This window comes from Bombina bombina, chromosome 8 (genome assembly GCF_027579735.1).
Source record: "Bombina bombina isolate aBomBom1 chromosome 8, aBomBom1.pri, whole genome shotgun sequence".
Taxonomy (NCBI): Eukaryota; Metazoa; Chordata; class Amphibia; order Anura; family Bombinatoridae; genus Bombina; species Bombina bombina.
In genome coordinates, this window is record NC_069506.1 from 112,864,543 (window position 1) to 112,886,779 (window position 22,237).

The 22,237-nt window shown below is 40.8% G+C and overlaps 1 protein-coding gene across 1 annotated transcript in view; it reads right to left on the reverse strand.

Annotated features, from left to right (window-relative positions):
- The window catches only part of PUSL1 (pseudouridine synthase like 1), a 361,696-nt gene that overhangs the window by 122,139 nt on the left and 217,320 nt on the right, over window positions 1-22,237 (reverse strand). The window contains exon 4 of the mRNA XM_053690975.1: window positions 16,578-16,751. Coding sequence (XP_053546950.1) covers window positions 16,578-16,751 — 174 coding nt within the window. The remainder of the gene's footprint in view (window positions 1-16,577; window positions 16,752-22,237) is intronic.

A 22,237-nucleotide genomic window follows, 5' to 3' on the forward strand; every position in this document is an offset into this window, starting at 1 on the left:
TCCAGACAGCTCCCCAACCTAGTAGGCTGGCGTCTGTTGTTACAATTGTCCAATCTGGTCTGCTGAATGGCATCCCCCTGGACAGATGTGGTCGAGAGAGCCACCATAGAAGAGAATTTCTGGTCTCTTGATCCAGATTCAGAGTAGGGGACAAATCTGAGTAATCCCCATTCCACTGACTTAGCATGCACAATTGCAGCGGTCTGAGATGTAGGCGTGCAAAGGGTACTATGTCCATTGCCGCTACCATTAAGCCGATTACCTCCATGCATTGAGCCACTGACGGGTGTTGAATGGAATGAAGGACACGGCAAGCATTTTGAAGCTTTGTTAACCTGCCTTCTGTCAGGTAGATCTTCATTTCTACAGAATCTATAAGAGTCCCCAAGAAGGGAACTCTTGTGAGTGGAAAGAGAGAACTTTTCTCTTCGTTCACCTTCCACCCATGCGACCTTAGAAATGCCAGTACTAACTCTGTATGAGACTTGGCAGTTTGAAAGCTTGACGCTTTGTCACGTTTACATATTGTTTAATAATAACCAGTTACTTGTACTGTGTATATCCCTTTAATTCTCTGATCAATTTACCTGCTATGCTATTTAAGCCTCCTCCCCCCTCTCCACTTTGCTTGTTATTGTTTTCCACTGACCATAGTGTGATTCAAACTGAGCTCTAATTTACCTCTTTGGATTTCAACCTAAATTATTCTTTTGTGGATTCACTAATCTTTTCTTGCTGAAACCAGCCTACATCTTTTGTTACCGGATTGTCATTTTCTCTCAAGCCGTTGCTGTCAGCTTGCTTCATTCAGCCTAATCCTCCGCCCTGCATCGTGGAGCTGTGACGTCACACGCCAACATTTTCGGCATCAGCGCTGCAACCGCTTCACCTATTCAAGCCGTGAGATTTTTCCTTTAACTTTCTCAATACTTGTTTACCCTCAAGGTACAGTCTGTAACCGCTTACTTATTTTTCATGCTATTATCTATTTTCTGTAATAACTGCTACGCATACTTGCCATAATTCCTGATATATTGTGGTTAAGCTTTTTACTTTCATTGTAGCTAATTTTTGTGTTAACACTGTTTCATTTTTCCTCTTTGGTTATAGTCATGGTTTTTCTGTTGTTCCTCCAATAATCAATTACTTGATACAGCTATAGAAATATCTAATCCTATTTAACCATATAACAAACTTGCAAAGTTTATACTCGGATTCTGACATTACTTCTTTTAGTAATCCATGTTATTATCTAGTTTAAACCTTGCTACAAATCCTTTTTACTCAGCAGTTGTGATTCATTCATATATTTTTCATACTACAACATAGTATCTTTAACATTACAGAATAACAAGCCATAAAATATGGATCCAGCTGAGATGTCTAATCAGATACAAACTCTCTCTCAAAAAGTGGATGCCTTAACTGATGGCCTCAATACCCTCAAACAAGAAAACCAGGGACTGAAAACTTATATTAAAGACTTTGTAGATAGTAGAACCCGGTTCCAGGAACCACAAGTTAGTCTCCCAGATGTATTCTCAGGGGATAGAAAACAATTTAGAGATTTTAAAAACGCTTGTCTTCTGTTGTTTGCACTAAAACCATACACATATCCCACTGACAGAGTTAAGGTGATGACTACCATTTCCTACTTAAGAGCAGAACCCAGAAGTTGGGCTAATTCCTTCCTGGAAACAAACGATGATATACTTAACTCTCTAGATTCTTTCTTTTCTACCCTTGGTCAGCTTTATGACGACCCTTACAAACAATTAACCGCTGAAACTGCAATGCGCTCTCTTAAACAGAGAAGAAGAGATGTAGAAGATTATATTGCAGATTTTAAGAGGCTAGCTACTGACACTCAATGGAATAATTTGTCTCTAAAAAATCAGTTCAGACTGGGTTTGTCAGAATCTATTAAAGACGAACTTTCTCGCATTGAAATTCCTCACACTTTGGAGGAACTAATTAATCTTAGTATCAGTATTGACAGAAGACTTAGGGAGAGACAAAACGAGAAAGGATATCATGAACCAACACATAAAAAACAAAACCCTACTTTACCAACATATTCTCATGTTAAAAACACCACTGAACCTATGGAAATTGGGTTTCTTAAAGGCCCATTAAGCAATCAAGAAAAGTTAAGAAGGCGTTCTCAGAATCTATGCATGTACTGTGCATCAGAAGAGCATACTGTCAAGGCCTGTCCCATTCTCCAGAAACAGAATAAGGGTAAGAATTCCCATCCTTTTTATTCCTTAAATGCTGTGTCACACTCTGCAAGCTACTGTAACCTATGCCTTCTCTTGCAGTGGGATCAACTTCGAGTGAACGTTTCAGGGATAATTGACTCTGGTGCTTCTGCTTCTTACATTGATGTGTCTTTTGCCACAAAAATTAAAATTCCACTTATAAAAAAAAAGGCTCCTGTACCTTTAAGGGGTATTGATGGGGAGGTTTTGTCCTCTGGACCGGTAATGTATGAAACAATACCATTGCTCCTATCCACACCAGACCACCATAGGGAGTACATTTCTTTTGATGTCATTACATCCCCCGTCTTCCCTCTCATTTTAGGCCTACAATGGTTAAAATTACATAACCCTCTGATTTCATGGTCAGATCTAAGTGTAAAGCTTAATTCTGAGTATTGCTTATCCACTTGCTACCCTACCCTGCTTCTACAACCACCTCAAATCTCCACTGATATAGAGATACCTGATGTTTATGCTGATTTTATTGATGTTTTCAGTAAAAAAGAATCTCAAAATCTACCGCCGCATCGTATTTATGACTGCCCTATTGATTTATTACCAGGTGCAGTCATACCTTGCGGTCATGTGTTCCCGTTGTCCAAACCTGAACTGGAACACTTAAAATCATATATTGAAGAAAATCTACAGAAGGGGTTCATCAGACCATCTACTTCTCCCGCTGCGGCCGGTATGTTTTTTGTAAAAAATAAAGATGGCAGTTTAAGACCCATAGTGGACTACCGGCAGCTTAACAAGGTTACCGTTAAAAACCGGTATCCTTTGCCCCTTATTTCAGAGCTAATTGAGCGTTTGGAAGGTGCCAAGGTCTTCACTAAACTTGACCTTCGAGGTGCATATAATCTCGTTCGGATGAGGGCTGGAGACGAATGGCTGACGGCATTTCGTACTCGTTATGGCTTGTATGAATATACCGTCATGCCATTCGGTCTCTGCAACGCCCCGGCAACCTTCCAACACTTTATTAACGATATTTTCAAAGATATCCTTGACACTTATATTGTAATCTATCTTGATGATATTTTGATCTATTCAAAAACATTAGAAGATCACATAAAACACGTCAGACAGGTATTATCACGCCTACGCTCACACTCTTTATATGCTAAAGCCGAGAAATGTATATTTCATACAAACCAGATCACCTTTCTTGGTTATCAGATTTCGGAATTTGGCATACAGATGGATGACTCAAAAATCACTACCATAAGACAGTGGCCAGAGCCAAATAATAAGAAACAGGTACAAAGCTTCCTTGGCTTTGCAAATTTTTATCGAAAATTTATAAAAAATTTTGCAGCAATTGCCAAACCACTTACCAACCTCACAAAATCAAATATTAAGTTCATCTGGACTGCTGAATCCCAAAAGGCTTTTGATCTCCTAAAACAAAAATTTACTTCTGCACCTATATTACGTTACCCTAACAACCAACTCCAATATGTATTAGAGGTCGATGCCTCCGATTATGTTATTGGAGCCGTTCTTTCACAAAGAGAACATCTAAAGAAACCTCTACATCCCGTAGCTTTTTATTCAAGATGTTTGACGGCTCCTGAGTTGCATTACCCCGTGGGTGACAAAGAATTACTGGCTATCAAGGTTGCTTTTGAACAGTGGCGTCATCTCCTTGAAGGTGTCACATACCCCACCATAGTGTATACTGATCACAGGAATTTACAGTACCTCAAAAGTACGAAAACCCTCACTGCAAGACATGTTCGTTGGAATTTGTATTTCTCCAGATTTGATTTCCTTATCACTTACAGACCGGCTAGTAAGAACAAGAAGGCAGATGCTCTCTCACGACTGACTACTTCCTCTGATCTCTGTCTTCCAAAAGAATCTGTAATCCCAGAGAATAAATACCTGTTGTTTCTCATTGATTCTATTCCATTCCTAAGAGAAGAACAACATAAAGACCAAACTAAGCCTCTTCAACAGTTACAAATGAAACAGGATTCCCTCTATTATTTTGATGAGAAGTTATATGTACCCCCTTCCATCAGAGATTTGATATTACATTCAGCTCATGAATCTTTATTTGCGGGACATACCGGAATCCACAAGACACAAGAGCTTATCAAAAGGAGTTACTGGTGGCCTGATATGAATACCGACATAATGAAATACATTAACTCCTGTTCAGTTTGTGCCACCACTAAAAGATCAAAACATAGACCCTATGGCTTACTCATGCCTTTACCTACTCCATCACGACCTTGGGCCGACATAGCCTTGGATTATGTCGTTGATCTCCCCAGATCCTCCAATTATACCACTATCCTTGTCGTGGTGGACTTATTCAGTAAGATGATACATCTTATACCGTACCACAAGCTACCTACCGCTGCCGAAACTATACAACTGCTCCTACTACACGTCTTCAGACTTCACGGTCTCCCTCGACGCATTTTAACAGACCGTGGTTCCCAGTTTACTAGTTCTCTCTGGACTGAATTTTGCAAGATTTTCAATATTGACAAAAGACTTTCAACCTCTTATCATCCTCAGACTAATGGACAGACTGAAAGGTCTAACCAAAGCATTGAACAATTCCTAAGGTCTTATTGTCATGTCGACCAACACTCTTGGTCTCAACATCTGCCCTACGCCGAATTTACATTCAACAACACAGTACATTCCACAACCAACCAGACTCCATTCTTCATTAACTATGGATTCCATCCAACATTTCAACTACTACCCCAAATAAGTTCATTACCATATATCTCTGATTTAACAACTTCCATCACTTCTAATTTTACAAAAGTCAAGAACGCTATTGAACAAGCTAAAACCAAACAGAAACTTTATTACGATTTAAGAAGGATGGCTCCACCACGGTATTCCCTTGGAGATTTAGTTTGGCTCTCAACCAAAAACTTACATCTTAATACTCCTAGTAAAAAACTTTCACCTTTATTCATTGGACCTTTTCAGATAATCAAAATCATAAATGAGAATGCAGTTCGGTTACAATTACCTAGCACTTTGAAAATACACCCAACCTTCCATGTTTCCCTACTAAAACCCTACCGTTCTGTACGTGATGCCACTTCACTCCAAAGTATTCCTCCTATCTCCATTGATCCCAACATTGAATATGAGGTTAAATCCATACTTGACTCTAGAATGTATAGGGGTAACTTACAGTATCTGATAAGATGGAAAGGCTACACTTCAGAACATGACTCTTGGGAGCCAGCTGTCAATATATCTGCCCCCAGACTCATCTCGCAATTCCATCAACAGAATCCGGATCGCCCTCATCCCTGATCCACAGAGTGGATCATTTAGGGGAGCATCCTGTCACGTTTACATATTGTTTAATAATAACCAGTTACTTGTACTGTGTATATCCCTTTAATTCTCTGATCAATTTACCTGCTATGCTATTTAAGCCTCCTCCCCCCTCTCCACTTTGCTTGTTATTGTTTTCCACTGACCATAGTGTGATTCAAACTGAGCTCTAATTTACCTCTTTGGATTTCAACCTAAATTATTCTTTTGTGGATTCACTAATCTTTTCTTGCTGAAACCAGCCTACATCTTTTGTTACCGGATTGTCATTTTCTCTCAAGCCGTTGCTGTCAGCTTGCTTCATTCAGCCTAATCCTCCGCCCTGCATCGTGGAGCTGTGACGTCACACGCCAACATTTTCGGCATCAGCGCTGCAACCGCTTCACCTATTCAAGCCGTGAGATTTTTCCTTTAACTTTCTCAATACTTGTTTACCCTCAAGGTACAGTCTGTAACCGCTTACTTATTTTTCATGCTATTATCTATTTTCTGTAATAACTGCTACGCATACTTGCCATAATTCCTGATATATTGTGGTTAAGCTTTTTACTTTCATTGTAGCTAATTTTTGTGTTAACACTGTTTCATTTTTCCTCTTTGGTTATAGTCATGGTTTTTCTGTTGTTCCTCCAATAATCAATTACTTGATACAGCTATAGAAATATCTAATCCTATTTAACCATATAACAAACTTGCAAAGTTTATACTCGGATTCTGACATTACTTCTTTTAGTAATCCATGTTATTATCTAGTTTAAACCTTGCTACAAATCCTTTTTACTCAGCAGTTGTGATTCATTCATATATTTTTCATACTACAACATAGTATCTTTAACATTACACGCTTGTATCAGAATGTCGTCTAGGTACGGAGCCACCGAAATTCCTCGCGGTCTTAGTACCGCCAGAAGAGCGCCCAGAACCTTTGTGAAGATTCTTGGAGCCGTAGCCAATCCGAATGGAAGAGCTACAAACTGGTAATGCCTGTCTAGGAAGGCAAACCTTAGATACCGGTAATGATCTTTGTGAATCGGTATGTGAAGGTAAGCGTCCTTTAAATCCACTGTAGTCATGTACTGACCCTCTTGGATCATGGGTAAGATTGTCCGAATAGTTTCCATTTTGAACGATGGAACTCTTAGGAATTTGTTTAAGATCTTTAAATCCAAGATTGGTCTGAAGGTTCCTTCTTTCTTGGGAACCACAAACAGATTTGAGTAAAACCCCTGTCCGTGCTCCGACCGCGGAACCGGGTGGATCACTCCCATTAGCAAAAGATCTTGTACACAGCGTAGAAACGCCTCTTTCTTTATTTGGTTTGTTGACAATCTTGAAAGATGAAATCTCCCTTTTGGGGGAGAGATTTTGAAGTCCAGAAGATATCCCTGAGATATGATCTCTAACGCCCAGGGATCCTGGACATCTCTTGCCCAAGCCTGGGCGAAGAGAGAAAGTCTGCCCCCCACTAGATCCGTTCCCGGATCGGGGGCCCTCAATTCATGCTGTCTTAGGGGCAGCAGCAGGTTTTCTGGCCTGCTTGCCCTTGTTCCAGGACTGGTTAGGTTTCCAGCCTTGTCTGTAGCGAGCAACAGCTCCTTCCTGTTTTGGTGCAGAGGAAGTTGATGCTGCTCCTGCCTTGAAGTTACGAAAGGCACGAAAATTAGACTGTCTAGCCCTAGGTTTGGCTCTGTCTTGAGGCAGGGCATGGCCTTTACCTCCTGTAATGTCAGCGATAATTTCTTTCAAACCGGGCCCGAATAAGGTCTGCCCTTTGAAAGGTATGTTAAGTAATTTAGATTTAGAAGTAACATCAGCTGACCAGGATTTTAGCCACAGTGCTCTACGTGCCTGAATGGCGAATCCGGAATTCTTAGCCGTAAGTTTAGTTAAATGTACTACGGCATCTGAAATAAATGAATTAGCTAGCTTAAGGGTTTTAAGCTTATTTGAAATCTCATCTATAGTTATTGAGTCAAGAGTCTCCTCCAGAGACTCAGACCAAAATGCGGCCGCAGCCGTGACAGACGCAATACATGCAAGGGGTTGCAATATAAAACCTTGTTGAACAAACATTTTCTTAAGGTAACCCTCTAATTTTTTATCCATTGGATCAGAAAAGGCACAGCTATCCTCCACCGGGATAGTGGTACGCTTAGCCAGAGTAGAAACCGCTCCCTCCACCTTAGGGACCATCTGCCATAAGTCCCGTGTGGTGGCGTCTATTGGAAACATTTTTCTAAATACAGGAGGGGGGGAAAAGGGTACACCGGGCCTATCCCACTCCTTAGTAATTATCTCTGTAAGCCTCTTAGGTATAGGAAATACGTCAGTACTCGCTGGTACTGCATAGTATCTATCCAGCCTACATAATTTCTCTGGGATTGCAACGGTGTTACAATCATTCAGAGCCGCTAATACCTCCCCTAGCAGTACACGGAGGTTTTCTAGTTTAAACTTAAAATTTGAAATGTCTGAATCCACTCTATTTGGATCAGATCCGTCACCTGCAGATTGAAGCTCTCCGTCCTCATGTTCTGCAAATTGTGACGCAGTATCTGACATGGCCCTAATATTATCAGCGCACTCTGTTCTCACCCCAGAGTGATCTCGCTTACCTCTGAGTTCTGGTAATTTAGACAAAACTTCAGTCATAACATTAGCCATGTCCTGTAGTGTGATTTGAAATGGCCGCCCTGAAGTGCTCGGCGTTACAATATCACGCACCTCCCGAGCGGGAGATGCAGGTACTGACACGTGAGGCAAGTTAGTCGGCATAACTTCCCCCTCGTTGTTTGGTGAATGATGTTCAATTTGTACAGATTGACTGTTATTTAAAGTAGCATCAATGCAATTAGTACATAAATTTCTATTGGGCTCCACCTTGGCTTTTGCACATATAGCACAGAGATATTCCTCTGAGTCAGACATGTTTAACAAACTAGCAATTAAACTAGCAAGCTTGGAAATACTTTTCAACTCAATTTACAAGTAATATGAAAAACGCACTGTGCCTTTAAGAAGCACAGAAAAAAACTATGACAGTTGAATAACAATGAACCGGAGAGATTATAAAAACCAAATTTTTCCCGGTAAAGGCATAAATTTAGCAAAGGATTGCCCCCATTAGCAATGGATAACTAACCCTTAATAGCAGAAAAAAATGTACAAAATATAAACGTTTTTTATCACAGTCAAAGCACAATCTCACAGGTCTGCTGTGAGTGATTACCTCCCTCAAAATAATTTTTGAAGACCCTTGAGCTCTGTAGAGACGATCCAGATCATGCAGGGAGAGAAACAGACTTGTGACTGAATTTCTGATGCGTAGCAAAAGCGCCAAAATAGGCCCCTCCCCCTCACACACAGCAGTGAGGGAAGTTCAGTAAACTGTCTTAAATTAAAATAAACGACAGCCAAGTGGAAAAAACAGTGCCCAAAACAATTTTTCACCCAGTACCTCAGATAATTAAACGATTTAACATGCCAGCAAAACGTTTAAAATCAAATAACATGAAATGTAATTAAACAGCCTGTTGCTAGACGTTCCCACTGCAAGTTAGGCTAAAAGTTATATGCATATAGTATTATCCCAGTGAAGGGCCATTCCCCAGAATACTGAAGTGTAAACATATATACATAACAGCCTGATACCAGTTGCTACTACTGCATTTAAGGCTGAACTTACATTATATCGGTATTGGCAGTATTTTCTCAGTCAATTCCATTCCTCAGAAAAAATATACTGCAACATACCTCTTTGCAGGTGAACCTGCCCGCTGTCCCCTGATCTGAAGTTTACCTCACTCCTCAGAATGGCCGAGAACAGCAAAATGAATCTTAGCTACGCCGGCTAAAATCATCCAAAAACTCAGGTAGATTCTTCTTCAAATTCTACCTGAGAAGGAACAACACACTCCGGTGCTGTTTTAAAATAACAAACTTTTTATTGAAGATATAAAAACTAAGTATAATCACCACAGTCCTCTCACACATCCTATCTATTAGTTGGGTGCAAGAGAATGACTGGGTGTGACGTAGAGGGGAGGAGCTATATAGCAGCTCTGCTTGGGTGATCCTCTTGCACTTCCTGTTGGGGAGGAGTTAATATCCCAGAAGTAATGATGACCCGTGGACTGACTACACTTAACAGGAGAAACTTGACGCTTGTATCAGAATGTCGTCTAGGTACGGAGCCACCGCTATGCCTCGTGGTCTTAGTACCGCCAGAAGAGAGCCCAGAACCTTTGTAAAAATTCTCAGGGCCGTAGCCAACCCGAAGGGAAGCGCTACAAACTGGTAATGCCTGTCTAGAAAGGCAAACCTTAGGTACCGATAATGATCTTTGTGAATCGGTATGTGAAGGTAGGCATCCTTTAAATCCACTGTGGTCATATATTGACCCTCTTGGATCATGGGTAGGATGGACCGAATGGTTTCCATCTTGAACGATGGAACCCTTAGGAATTTGTTTAAGATTTTTAAATCTAAGATTGGTCTGAAGGTTCCCTCTTTCTTGAAAACCACAAACAGATTTTAATAAAACCCTTGCCCCTGTTCCGTCCGCGGAACTGGGTGGATCACTCCCATCACTAAGAGGTCTTGTACACATTGTAGAAATGCCTCTTTCTTTGCTAGGTTTGTTGATAACCTTGACAGATGAAACCTTCCTTGTGGAGGAGAAGTTTTGAAATCCAGAAGGTATCCCTGAGATATAATCTCCAGCGTCCAGGTATCCTGTACATCTCTTGCCCAAGCCTGGGCGAAGAGAGAGAGTCTGCCCCCCACTAGATCCGTCTCCGGAAAGGGGGCCCTGACTTCATGCTGTCTTAGGGGCGGAAGTAGGCTTTCTGGCCTGCTTGCCCTTGTTCCATGACTGGTTACCTTTCCAACCCTGTCTGTAACGAGCAGTAGTTCCTTCCTGTTGTGGAGCGGAGGAAGTTGATGCTGCTCCTGCCTTGAAATTACGAAAGGCACGAAAATTAGACTGTTTGGCCTTCGATTTGGCCCTGTCCTGAGGAAGGGTGTGGCCCTTACCTCCAGTAATGTCAGCAATAATTTCCTTCAAGCCGGGCCCGAATAAGGTCTGCCCTTTGAAAGGAATGTTTAGTAATTTAGACTTAGAAGTTACATCTGCTGACCAGGATTTAAGCCAAAGCGCTCTGCGCGCCTGTATGGCGAATCCGGAATTTTTAGCCGTAAGTTTGGTTAAATGCACTACGGCATCCGAAACAAACGCATTAGCCAGCTTAAGGGTTCTAATCTTACTCAGAGACTCATCCAATGGTGCTGTGCGAATCGCCTCTTCCAGAGACTCAAACCAGAATGCCGCTGCAGCAGTGACAGGCGCAATGCATGCAAGAGGCTGTAATATAAAACCTTGTTGAATAAACATTTTCTTAAGATAACCCTCTAATTTTTTATCCATTGGATCTGAGAAAGCACAGCTATCCTCCACCGGGATAGTGGTACGCTTGGCTAAAGTAGAAACTGCTCCCTCCACCTTAGGGACCGTCTGCCATAAGTCTCGTGTGGTGGCGTCTATAGGGAACATTTTTCTAAATATCGGAGGAGGGGAAAAAGGCACACCGGGTCTATCCCACTCCTTACTAATAATCTCTGTAAGCCTCTTTGGTATAGGAAAAACGTCAGTACACACCGGCACCGCGTAGTATTTATCCAGCTTACATAATTTCTCTGGGATTGCCACCGTGTCACAATCATTCAGAGCCGCTAACACCTCCCCTAGCAACACGCGGAGGTTCTCAAGCTTAAATTTAAAATTTGAAATTTCTGAATCCGGTCTCCCCGAATCAGAACCGTCACCCACAGAATGAAGCTCTCCGTCCTCATGTTCTGCAAATTGTGACGCAGTATCAGACATGGCTCTCGTGTCATCGGCGCGCTCTGTCCTTAACCCAGAACTGTCGCGCTTGCCTCTTAACTCTGGCATATTGTATAATACTTCTTTCATAACATTAGCCATATCATGTAAAGTGATTTGTAAGGGCCTTGATGTACTTGGCGCCTCAATCTCACGCACCTCCCGAGCGGGAGACGAAGGTACTGACACGTGAGGAGAGTTAGACGGCATAACTGCCCCCTCGTTGTCTGGTGATAATTTTTTAAGCGGTATAGATTGATTTTTCAAAGTAACATCAATACAATTGGTACACATATTTCTATTGGGCTCCACAACGGCTTTTAAACATAATGAACAAGCAGATTCCTCTGTATCAGACATGTTTAAACAGACTAGCAATGAAGCTAGCAAGCTTGGAAAATACTTTCAATAAGTTTGCAAGCAATATAAAAAACGCTGCAGCGCTTTTAAAAAACACAGTTGAGTAACAAAAAAAAATAATTCAGTTATAGTCAACAATTCTTTAAATGTATTAATTAGTAGAGGATTGCACCCATTAGCAACCGGATGATTAACCCCTCAGTACCCAAAAAAACGGATATCAAATTAATATTAAATTAATATTAAACGTTTTTATCACAGTCTAACACACTGTCACAGGTCTGCTGTGACTGATTACCTCCCTCAAAAAACGAATTTTGAAGACCCCTGAGCTCTCTAGAGACGTCCTGGATCAAGGAGGAAGAAGCAGGAAGACTGTGCTAGAATTTTAACTGCGCAACAAGGCGCTAAAAAGAGGCCCCTCCCGCTCATTTACAACAGTGGGAGACCTGATATAACGGTGTCTATGCAGAAATATACGTTAGCCATGTGGAAAAAAATTCATGCCCAAAGGATTTATCACCAAAGTACCTCACAAAACGAATAACATGCCAGTAAACGTTTTGAAAATAAACTTCTTTAAAATGCAAAGTTATTACTAAGCCTGCAACCAGTCGCTACCACTGCAGATAAGGCTTAAGCATTATTTCAGTATTAACAGTATTTTCACAGTCAAATTCTAGTCCCTAGAAAATAACTCTACTGTGCATACATTTATCAGCCTGATACCAGTCACTACTACTGCATTTAAGGCTGTACTTACATCATACGGGTAACAGCAGTATTTTCTTAGTCAATTCCATTCCCAGAAAATATTGTACTGCACATACCTCATTTGCGGTGGACCCCGCATGCAATTCCCATGTTCTGAAGTTACCCCACTCCTCAGAATGTCGAGAACCGCCAGTGGATCTTAGTTACGCCTGCTAAGATCATAGAAAACGCAGGCAGTTTCTTCTTCCAAATACTGCCTGAGATAGAAAAAAAAAACAGCACACTCCGGTGCCATTTAAAATAACAAACTTTTGATTGAAGAATAATTAAGTAAAAACTCCAACTCCTCCCGCGACCTCCTTCTTTGTTGAGGGTTGCAAGAGAATGACTGGATATGACATGTGAGGGGAGGAGCTATATAGCAGCTCTGCTTGGGTGATCCTCTTGCAACTTCCTGTTGGGGAGGAGAATATATCCCATAAGTAATGGATGACCCGTGGACTGAACACACTTAACAAGAGAAATATACTTTATATTAGGAGCTTGAGAGATATATGTCTGGGTGCCTCTGAAGTTGGCTCCGCCCCCCGTTTAATGGGATATACTATTCAATTATTTTTATTGATCCGCTTCCTACCCCTCTGGTAATGGTCCGCCCACCTGCCTCCCTCCTTCCCTCTCACACCACCCATTGCACCACCACAACAGACACAGATAGCTGTAATTGTCTGTATCGGCGGTCTGGCTTTATATGGTACCCTTACTATATGAACACAGATGTCTTCTGCCCCAGCGCTCATCTCGGCTGTCTAAGCCGACAGCAGGGACCGAAATATGCACCTCTGTGTTGGGCGTACATACTACATCAACACAGTACACTGGGTAAAGTACTGTGCTAAGTATTACCTTATTCCATTTGGCGCAAGTGTTAATGGCTATTACAGGCCCTGTAGGATTCTGTCACTGTATCTCAATACTGCATTAAAATATAGATGAAGTATAAATTCAGCAGAGGATTTGCTCCTTACATATTGCTCCAGGTCTTGTTCCTATTTGCTAAGCAGTTGAAACATCTTAAACAGTTTAGTTAATAGGGTCCTTGCTATCAAATATGAATGTATAACCGATACTGCTCTGGAAGGTAGCAGAATCACTAATCTCAATCTCAGAATGTCAAAAGAATTTTCATTTTACCAAGATTTACGACTAAAAAGGTTATCAACCACAGTTGAAAAATAATGTTTTTAGTGATTGGCTGTTACATGACACAGGGGAAAGGAACATTGGATTAAAGGTACACAAAACCCAATTTTTTTCTTTAATGATTCAGATAGAGCATGACATTTTAAGCAACTTTCTAATTTACTTCTATTATCAATTTTTCTTTGTTCTCTTGCTATCTTTATTTAAAGAGCCTTCCCATTTTTGGTTGAGAACCTGGGTTACTCTTGCATATTGGTTTGCTAAATGTAGCCACCAATAAGCAAGCGCTATCCAGGGTGCTGAACCTAAAATGGGCTGGCTCCTAAGCTTTAAATTCCTGCTTTTTAAATAAAGATAGCAAGAGAACGAAGAATAATTGAAAGTAGTAGTAAAATAGAAAGTTGCTTAAAATTGCATGCTCTATCTAAATCATTAAAGAAAACATTTGGGTTTAGTGTCCCTTTAGCTTTGAAATTTGCCAGAAAATATTCTACTGCTCATTTTAAATTCAAAGTAAGTGCTATTGCATTGTCTTTTTATTGTGTATTTGTCAATTATTCAATTCTACGGTATTTAGGGGTCATTTAATTTAAACTACAGTGAATCCTAAAAGTATAGTTAATCAAAACACTAACTGGTCAATAAGGATATTATCCTCCTTCATTCATCAAAGCACTATTTGTTCTGTTATAAACAAAAAAATTTGAAAGGATATGTTGGCCCAAAGTTCGTGATACAATGACTTTGTGAAAGACCAATTGTTCTCATGAACTGTATCTTCGGGGTGCAGCCGTATTAACAAAGATCTGTTGTTCAATTTTCATCACTCATGAATATTATCTATCTAAGGTGAAACACAAGCACACCCCAGATTTAAAGTACTATCAAATTAATCCAATATGACCAATTTTATTTTCTGTCATATTATTATCATCAGTTATTTGTAGAGTGGCAACAAATTCTGCAGCACTATAAACATAGGCGGTATACAAGGTAGCAATTATAGGGATCAAATGGGTAGAGGGCCCTGCCTTAGCGTCACTGTTGTAGACAGCACTTGTGAAGGCGATCTGCAAGCAGTTGGGCTCTTAGGCTTACATTCTAAGGAGGGTTCATGGTGGATAGCAATGGAGGAGAAGAACAGTTACTAGGAAAGGTTAGTGTAGGTTGTATGCATCCCTGAACAGAAGAGACTTTAGAGAGTGCTTGAAGCTTTCAAAACTAGGGGAGAGTCTTGTGAAGCGAGGCAGAGAGTTCCTCAAGATGGGAGCCAGGCTGGAGAAGTCCTGTAAAAGGGAATGTGAGGAGGTAACAAGAGAGGAGAGTAGGAGGTTATGAGCAGAGCAAAGGAGACGGGAGGGAGAGTATCTGGAGACAAGGTCTAAGATATAGGGGGGAGCAGTGCAGTTGAAAGCTTTGTATGTCAGTCAGAGTTTTGTGTTTAATTCTGGATGTCTGGATTGTAAAGGAGCTAGACGGCAGCTAGGGAGACCAGAGAGGACAGAGTTGCAGTAGTCAAGGCGGGAAAGGATTAGAGAGTGGATTAAAATCTTAGTTGTGTCTGGTGTAAGGAAATGTCTAATTTTAGAGATGTTTTTAAGGTGAAAGCAGCAGGATTTAGCCAAGGACTGAATGTGAGGAGTGAAAGAATGATCTGAGCTAAATGTGACCCCAAGACATTGGGCATGCCGGGTAGGAGTAATGATGGATTAAACATCATATTGGATTAAACAGTCCTCAAACAAAAATTTGACTTTCTATAATTCTTTGAGGGATCTCATAGTACTGACAAGAAATCTTAGATAATCTCGCTTTAGATCATTGGGACCTAAAAGGATCAAGCAAAGAAGGAGGGTCTTCTTGTGATGTCATTCAGAACGTAAATAAAGAGATTTAAAGGTAAAGCCATGTTCTCTTGAGCACCATAAAGGCGAGTAACAGAACACTAGAGAATACAAAGAGGTGGTTGAAAGGCTGAAGTGTAGCCTTGTACTGCAAGTTAAGAGACTGAATTGTAGTGATACAGATAAAATAGTATAGTGCAATAATTATTTCTATCCAGAGAAAATTAAAGAAAAATGTAGAGAGGTTGAAACAGTGCAGGAAAAACGTACAGATGAGGTTCACCTTGTAAGGAAAAGGCAAACTTGTATATAGTGTGAGTCAGCGATTAAATCCTAACTTCATGCCACATACAGGAAGGCTATAATGTAATATGTAAATGTAAAACCTCTGCAGTATGAGGCAGGGTAGGACTTGCAATTCATACAAATGTAAAAGTAAGGAATAAGAGATATTCAAAGGAGAAAAGAAAAAGTTAACATGAGCAAAACTTTTAGCAAATCAGAATTCTCCAAATAGAAAGCTAAAGAAACTTGAAAGTGGGAGGAGAAACTGTTTCTGAAAAACCCTTCAATTAAAGTATCTGCCTTTCTCCAGAAGATTGGCTTTATATTAACCCAATAGTAATTGATCATCTCCTGCATTATGCACTGTCAAAATATTTTTTTTCTTCTCAAGATGTGAAATAAAAAATTGTTAAAGCGCCTTCTTCCTCCATATAACAAGCTTACAATGCAACTCACATACGTTATTACAAAGAAAACCGTATAATCGTGGTCTTTGCGTTATTTATTGTTGATCATTGTAGTATTCATTGTTGATCATGTTCTAGAGCAGATGTTTTGGAACTACAATTCACATGATGCTTAGGCACACTGCAGTCTAGCTGAGCATCATGGGAATTGTAGTTCTGAAACATCAGGGTTGCCAAGGGGTAGCTATCACTGCTCTAGAGCTTTGTAGCCTGTGGTGTCTTGCATTTCCTACTTTACCTGCTTTGTAAGTGGTGATTCCACATGGTGGAGGAGGGTGTGATATCTGCTTGGAGCAAAGTCTTGATAGGAGACTTGTAGATGTTATCTGAGTTAAAGGATCGGAATGCACTGAAGTCGTGAGTACCAAGCATCAGTTGAGCAGCTTCCTGAATTGCTTCTATATTCAGACGTCTAGAAATACAAATCAAACTAATCACAATAGTGTACATAAACATAAAGCTAATAGTTATTCATTAAAAGGTTACAATTATAGGTGGATTTAATATTGCAAAAATATATGGATGACCTAGTGAGCTACTATATTACACAAAAACTAATAAATAAGTTCCTTTCTTTTCACAATACCTCTTACCAACATTGCATCACAAATGCATATACGTAAATTCTATGAATTCTTGCACATGCACAGTAAGAGCTGGTGACCCAAAAAGTGTAAAATAAAAAAAGACTCTGCACATTTTGTCAATGGAAGTAAATTGGAAAGTTGTTTAAAATTGCCTGCTCTATCTGAATCATGAAAGTTTAATTTTGACATGAGTGTCCCTTTAACGGTTCATTGGACTATGCATTTACAACATTGCCGGGTGTTCTGTAATGTTTCCCTACCGCATTACGTTTTCCTACCTACTTAACACTTATGGCCACGCCTACAATAAACTTGAAAATACCCCTTGCACACATGTGCTCACTGCCGCAGTCGGCAAACATTATAGAACACCAGCCTACAAAAAACTTGGAAAAACATTTGTGCACGCACGCGCTCACTGCGGATGTCGGCAAATATTACAGAACACTGTCCACAATTTTGGCAACTAGCTGGGGACATCAAAATACCATTTAAAAAAAAGGCTTCCTACAACTATGTTATTTTGTTCTGTATATTCAATATTATTATACTGATTTCTTTGATTAAAGGAGCGAACGTCTTTCAATAAAGCAGACATAATCTAAATAGTTACAAAATGTATTAGCGTTTCATCATGAAAGGGAATGTTTGTAACAATTTAGATTATGTCTGCTTTATTGAAATACGTTCACTCCTTTAAAGGGACAGTCTACACCAGAATTTTTATTGTTTTAAAAGATAGATAATCCCTTTATTACCCATTTCCAAGTTTTGCATAACTAACACATTTATAATAATATACTTTTAACCTCTGTGATTATCTTGTATCTAAGCCTCTGCAAACTGCCCCTTTATTTCAGTTCTTTTGACAGACTTGCAGTTTAGCCAATCAGTGCCTGCTCCCAGATAACTTCACGTGCACAAGCACAGTGTTATCTATATGAAATACGTGAACTAACACCCTCTAGTGGTGAAAAACTGTTAAAATGCATTCTGAAAAGAGGTGGTCTTCAATGTCTAAGAAATTAGCATATGAACCTCCTAGGTTAAGCTTTCAACTAAGAAAACCAAGAGAACAAAGCAAAATTGGTGATAAAAGTAAATTGGAAAATTGTTTAAAATTACATGCTCTATCTGAATCATGAAAGTTTATTTTGGACTAGACTGTCCCTTTAATCAAAGAAATCAGTATAATAATATTGAATATGCAGAATAAAAATAGCTAGTTGCCAAAATTGTGGACAGTGTTTTGTAATATTTGCCAACTTCGGCAGTGAGCACATGCGTGCACAAGTGTATTTCCATGTTTTTTACAGGCTGGTGTTTTATAATGTTTGGCGACTGCGGCAGTGAGCACATACGTGCAAGGGGTATTTGCAAGTTTATTGTTAGCGTGGCCGTAGGTAGGAAAACATAACGCGGTAGGGAAACGTATAGAACACCGGCTCTGCAAGCCTTAAACAGGGAGTGGAGTAATCAGACTGATATAAAGTTAAGCTCTCCAAACTTTTTGTTGCTTGTATTCAATACTTTCAGCCCTTGGGGATAGAGGCTGAAGGGGGACTACTATGTTAGCACCTTTGTGTGATAACTGGGTTTGAGCTTCTTAGTTTTTCCTAAAGCAATCATGTTTATAGTTAGTATTTTGCAGATGTGGGCATTCGGATGCTTCGTTAACATCTGAATGTGGAAGAAGGTGGCCGCTAGTATCCTTCAGCTCTTTACGGAGCCGCATTTATTCTTGTGAAATTGCAACACATTACAATCTGTGCAAATCCAGATCGTAGTGTGTTGCACTTTCACAAGAACAAATGTGGCTCCAAAAAGGAGCCAAAGGGCACGAACGACCGCCTTCTTCCGCATTCCAATGTTAACATAGCATCCAAATGCCCAATGTCTAGCATTTTGGCACATAGCCAAAACTGTTAAGGATGTCAAGATTCAGTGGTGGTGCACATTAAAGATACATGTAAAGGGAAAAATACATTGATTTAAACATAGTATATTAAAACAGAATGACGATTAAAATCAGAATTTATGCTTACCTGATAAATTACTTTCTCCAACGGTGTGTCCGGTCCACGGCGTCATCCTTACTTGTGGGATATTCTCTTCCCCAACAGGAAATGGCAAAGAGTCCCAGCAAAGCTGGTCACATGATCCCTCCTAGGCTCCGCCCACCCCAGTCATTCGACCGACGGACAGGAGGAAATATATATAGGAGAAACCATATGATACCGTGGTGACTGTAGTTAGAGAAAATAATTCATCAGACCTGATTAAAAACCAGGGCGGGCCGTGGACCGGACACACCGTTGGAGAAAGTAATTTATCAGGTAAGCATAAATTCTGTTTTCTCCAACATTGGTGTGTCCGGTCCACGGCGTCATCCTTACTTGTGGGAACCAATACCAAAGCTTTAGGACACGGATGAAGGGAGGGAGCAAATCAGGTCACCTAAATGGAAGGCACCACGGCTTGCAAAACCTTTCTCCCAAAAATAGCCTCCGAAGAAGCAAAAGTATCAAATTTGTAAAATTTGGCAAAAGTGTGCAGTGAAGACCAAGTCGCTGCCTTACATATCTGGTCAACAGAAGCCTCGTTCTTGAAGGCCCATGTGGAAGCCACAGCCCTAGTGGAGTGAGCTGTGATTCTTTCAGGAGGCTGCCGTCCGGCAGTCTCATAAGCCAATCGGATAATGCTTTTAAGCCAAAAGGAAAGAGAGGTAGAAGTCGCTTTTTGACCTCTCCTTTTACCAGAATAAACAACAAACAAGGAAGATGTTTGTCTGAAATCTTTAGTAGCCTCTAAATAGAATTTTAGATCACGGACTACGTCCAAATTGTGTAACAAACGTTCCTTCTTTGAAACTGGATTCGGACACAAAGAAGGTACAACTATCTCCTGGTTAATATTTTTGTTGGAAACAACTTTCGGAAGAAAACCAGGCTTAGTATGCAAAACCACCTTATCTGCATGGAACACCAGATAGGGCGGAGAACACTGCAGAGCAGATAACTCTGAAACTCTTCTAGCAGAAGAAATTGCAACCAAAAACAAAACTTTCCAAGATAATAACTTAATATCTACGGAATGTAAGGGTTCAAACGGAACCCCTTGAAGAACTGAAAGAACTAGATTTAGACTCCAGGGAGGAGTCAAAGGTCTGTAAACAGGCTTGATCCTAACCAGAGCCTGAACAAATGCTTGAACATCTGGCACAGCTGCCAGTCTTTTGTGAAGTAAAACAGATAAAGCAGAGATCTGTCCCTTCAGAGAACTTGCAGATAATCCTTTCTCCAAACCTTCTTGTAGAAAGGATAGAATCTTAGGAATTTTTATCTTGTTCCATGGGAATCCTTTAGATTCACACCAACAGATATATTTTTTCCATATTTTATGGTAAATTTTTCTAGTTACAGGCTTTCTAGCCTGAATCAGAGTATCTATTACAGAATCTGAAAACCCACGCTTTGATAAAATCAAGCGTTCAATCTCCAAGCCGTCAGTTGGAGGGAAACCAGATTCGGATGTTCGAATGGACCCTGAACAAGAAGGTCCTGTCTCAAAGGTAGCTTCCATGGTGGAGCCGATGACATATTCACCAGGTCTGCATACCAAGTCCTGCGTGGCCACGCAGGAGCTATCAAGATCACCGAGGCCCTCTCCTGATTGATCCTGGCTACCAGCCTGGGGATGAGAGGAAACGGTGGGAATACATAAGCTAGGTTGAAGGTCCAAGGTGCTACTAGTGCATCTACTAGGGTCGCCTTGGGATCCCTGGATCTGGACCCGTAGCAAGGAACCTTGAAGTTCTGACGAGACGCCGTCAGATCCATGTCTGGAATGCCCCATAATTGAGTTATTTGGGCAAAGATTTCGGGATGGAGTTCCCAATCCCCCGGATGGAATGTCTGACGACTCAGAAAATCCGCTTCCCAATTTTCCACTCCTGGGATGTGGATCGCAGACAAGTGGCAGGAGTGATCCTCCGCCCATTGAATTATCTTGGTCACTTCTTTCATCGCCAGGGAAGTCCTTGTTCCCCCCTGATGATTGATATATGCAACGGTCGTCATGTTGTCTGACTGAAACCTTATGAATTTGGCCTTTGCTAGTTGAGGCCAAGCTCTGAGAGCATTGAATATTGCTCTCAGTTCCAGAATGTTTATCGGGAGAAGAGACTCTTCCCGAGACCATAGACCCTGAGCTTTCAGGGATTCCCAGACCGCGCCCCAGCCCACTAGGCTGGCGTCGGTCGTGACAATGACCCACTCTGGTCTGCGGAAGCTCATTCCCTGTGACAGATTGTCCAGGGTCAGCCACCAACGGAGTGAATCTCTGGTCTTTTGATCTACTTGAATCGTCGGAGACAAGTCTGTATAATCCCCATTCCACTGTCTGAGCATGCACAGTTGTAATGGTCTTAGATGAATTCGTGCAAAAGGAACTATGTCCATTGTTGCAACCATCAATCCTATTACTTCCATGCACTGCGCTATGGAAGGACGAGGAACAGAATGAAGTACTTGACAAGAGCTTAGAAGTTTTGATTTTCTGACCTCTGTCAGAAAAATCCTAATTTCTAAGGAATCTATTATTGTTCCCAAGAAGGGAACTCTTGTTGACGGGGACAGAGAACTTTTTTCTTAGTTCACCTTCCATCCGTGAGATCTGAGAAAGGCTAGGACGATGTCCGTATGAGCCTTTGCTTTTGACAGGGACGACGCTTGAATCAGGATGTCGTCCAAGTAAGGTACTACTGCAATGCCCCTTGGTCTTAGAACCGCTAGAAGGGACCCTAGTACCCATCTTACATAATTTCTCTGGAATGACCAAATTGTCACAATCATCCAGAGTAGATAACACCTCCTTAAGCAGTGCGCGGAGATGTTCTAATTTAAATTTAAATGTCACAACATCAGGTTCAGCTTGATGAGAAATTTTTCCTGAATCTGAAATTTCTCCATCAGACAAAACCTCCCTCATGGCCCCTTGAGATTGGTGTGAGGGTATGTCAGAATAGTTATCATCAGCGTCCTCTTGCTCTTCAGTGTTTAAAACAGAGCAATCGCGCTTTCTCTGATAAGTAGGCATTTTGGATAAAAGATTTGCTATGGAGTTATCCATTACAGCCGTTAATTTTGCATGGTAATAAGTATTGGCGCACTAGATGTACTAGGGGCCTCCTGTGTGGGCAAAACTGGTGTAGACACAGTAGGGGATGATGTAGTATCATGTTTACTCCCCTCATTTGAGGAATCATCTTGGGCAATATCATTATCTGTTGCATTACTGTCCTTACTTTGTT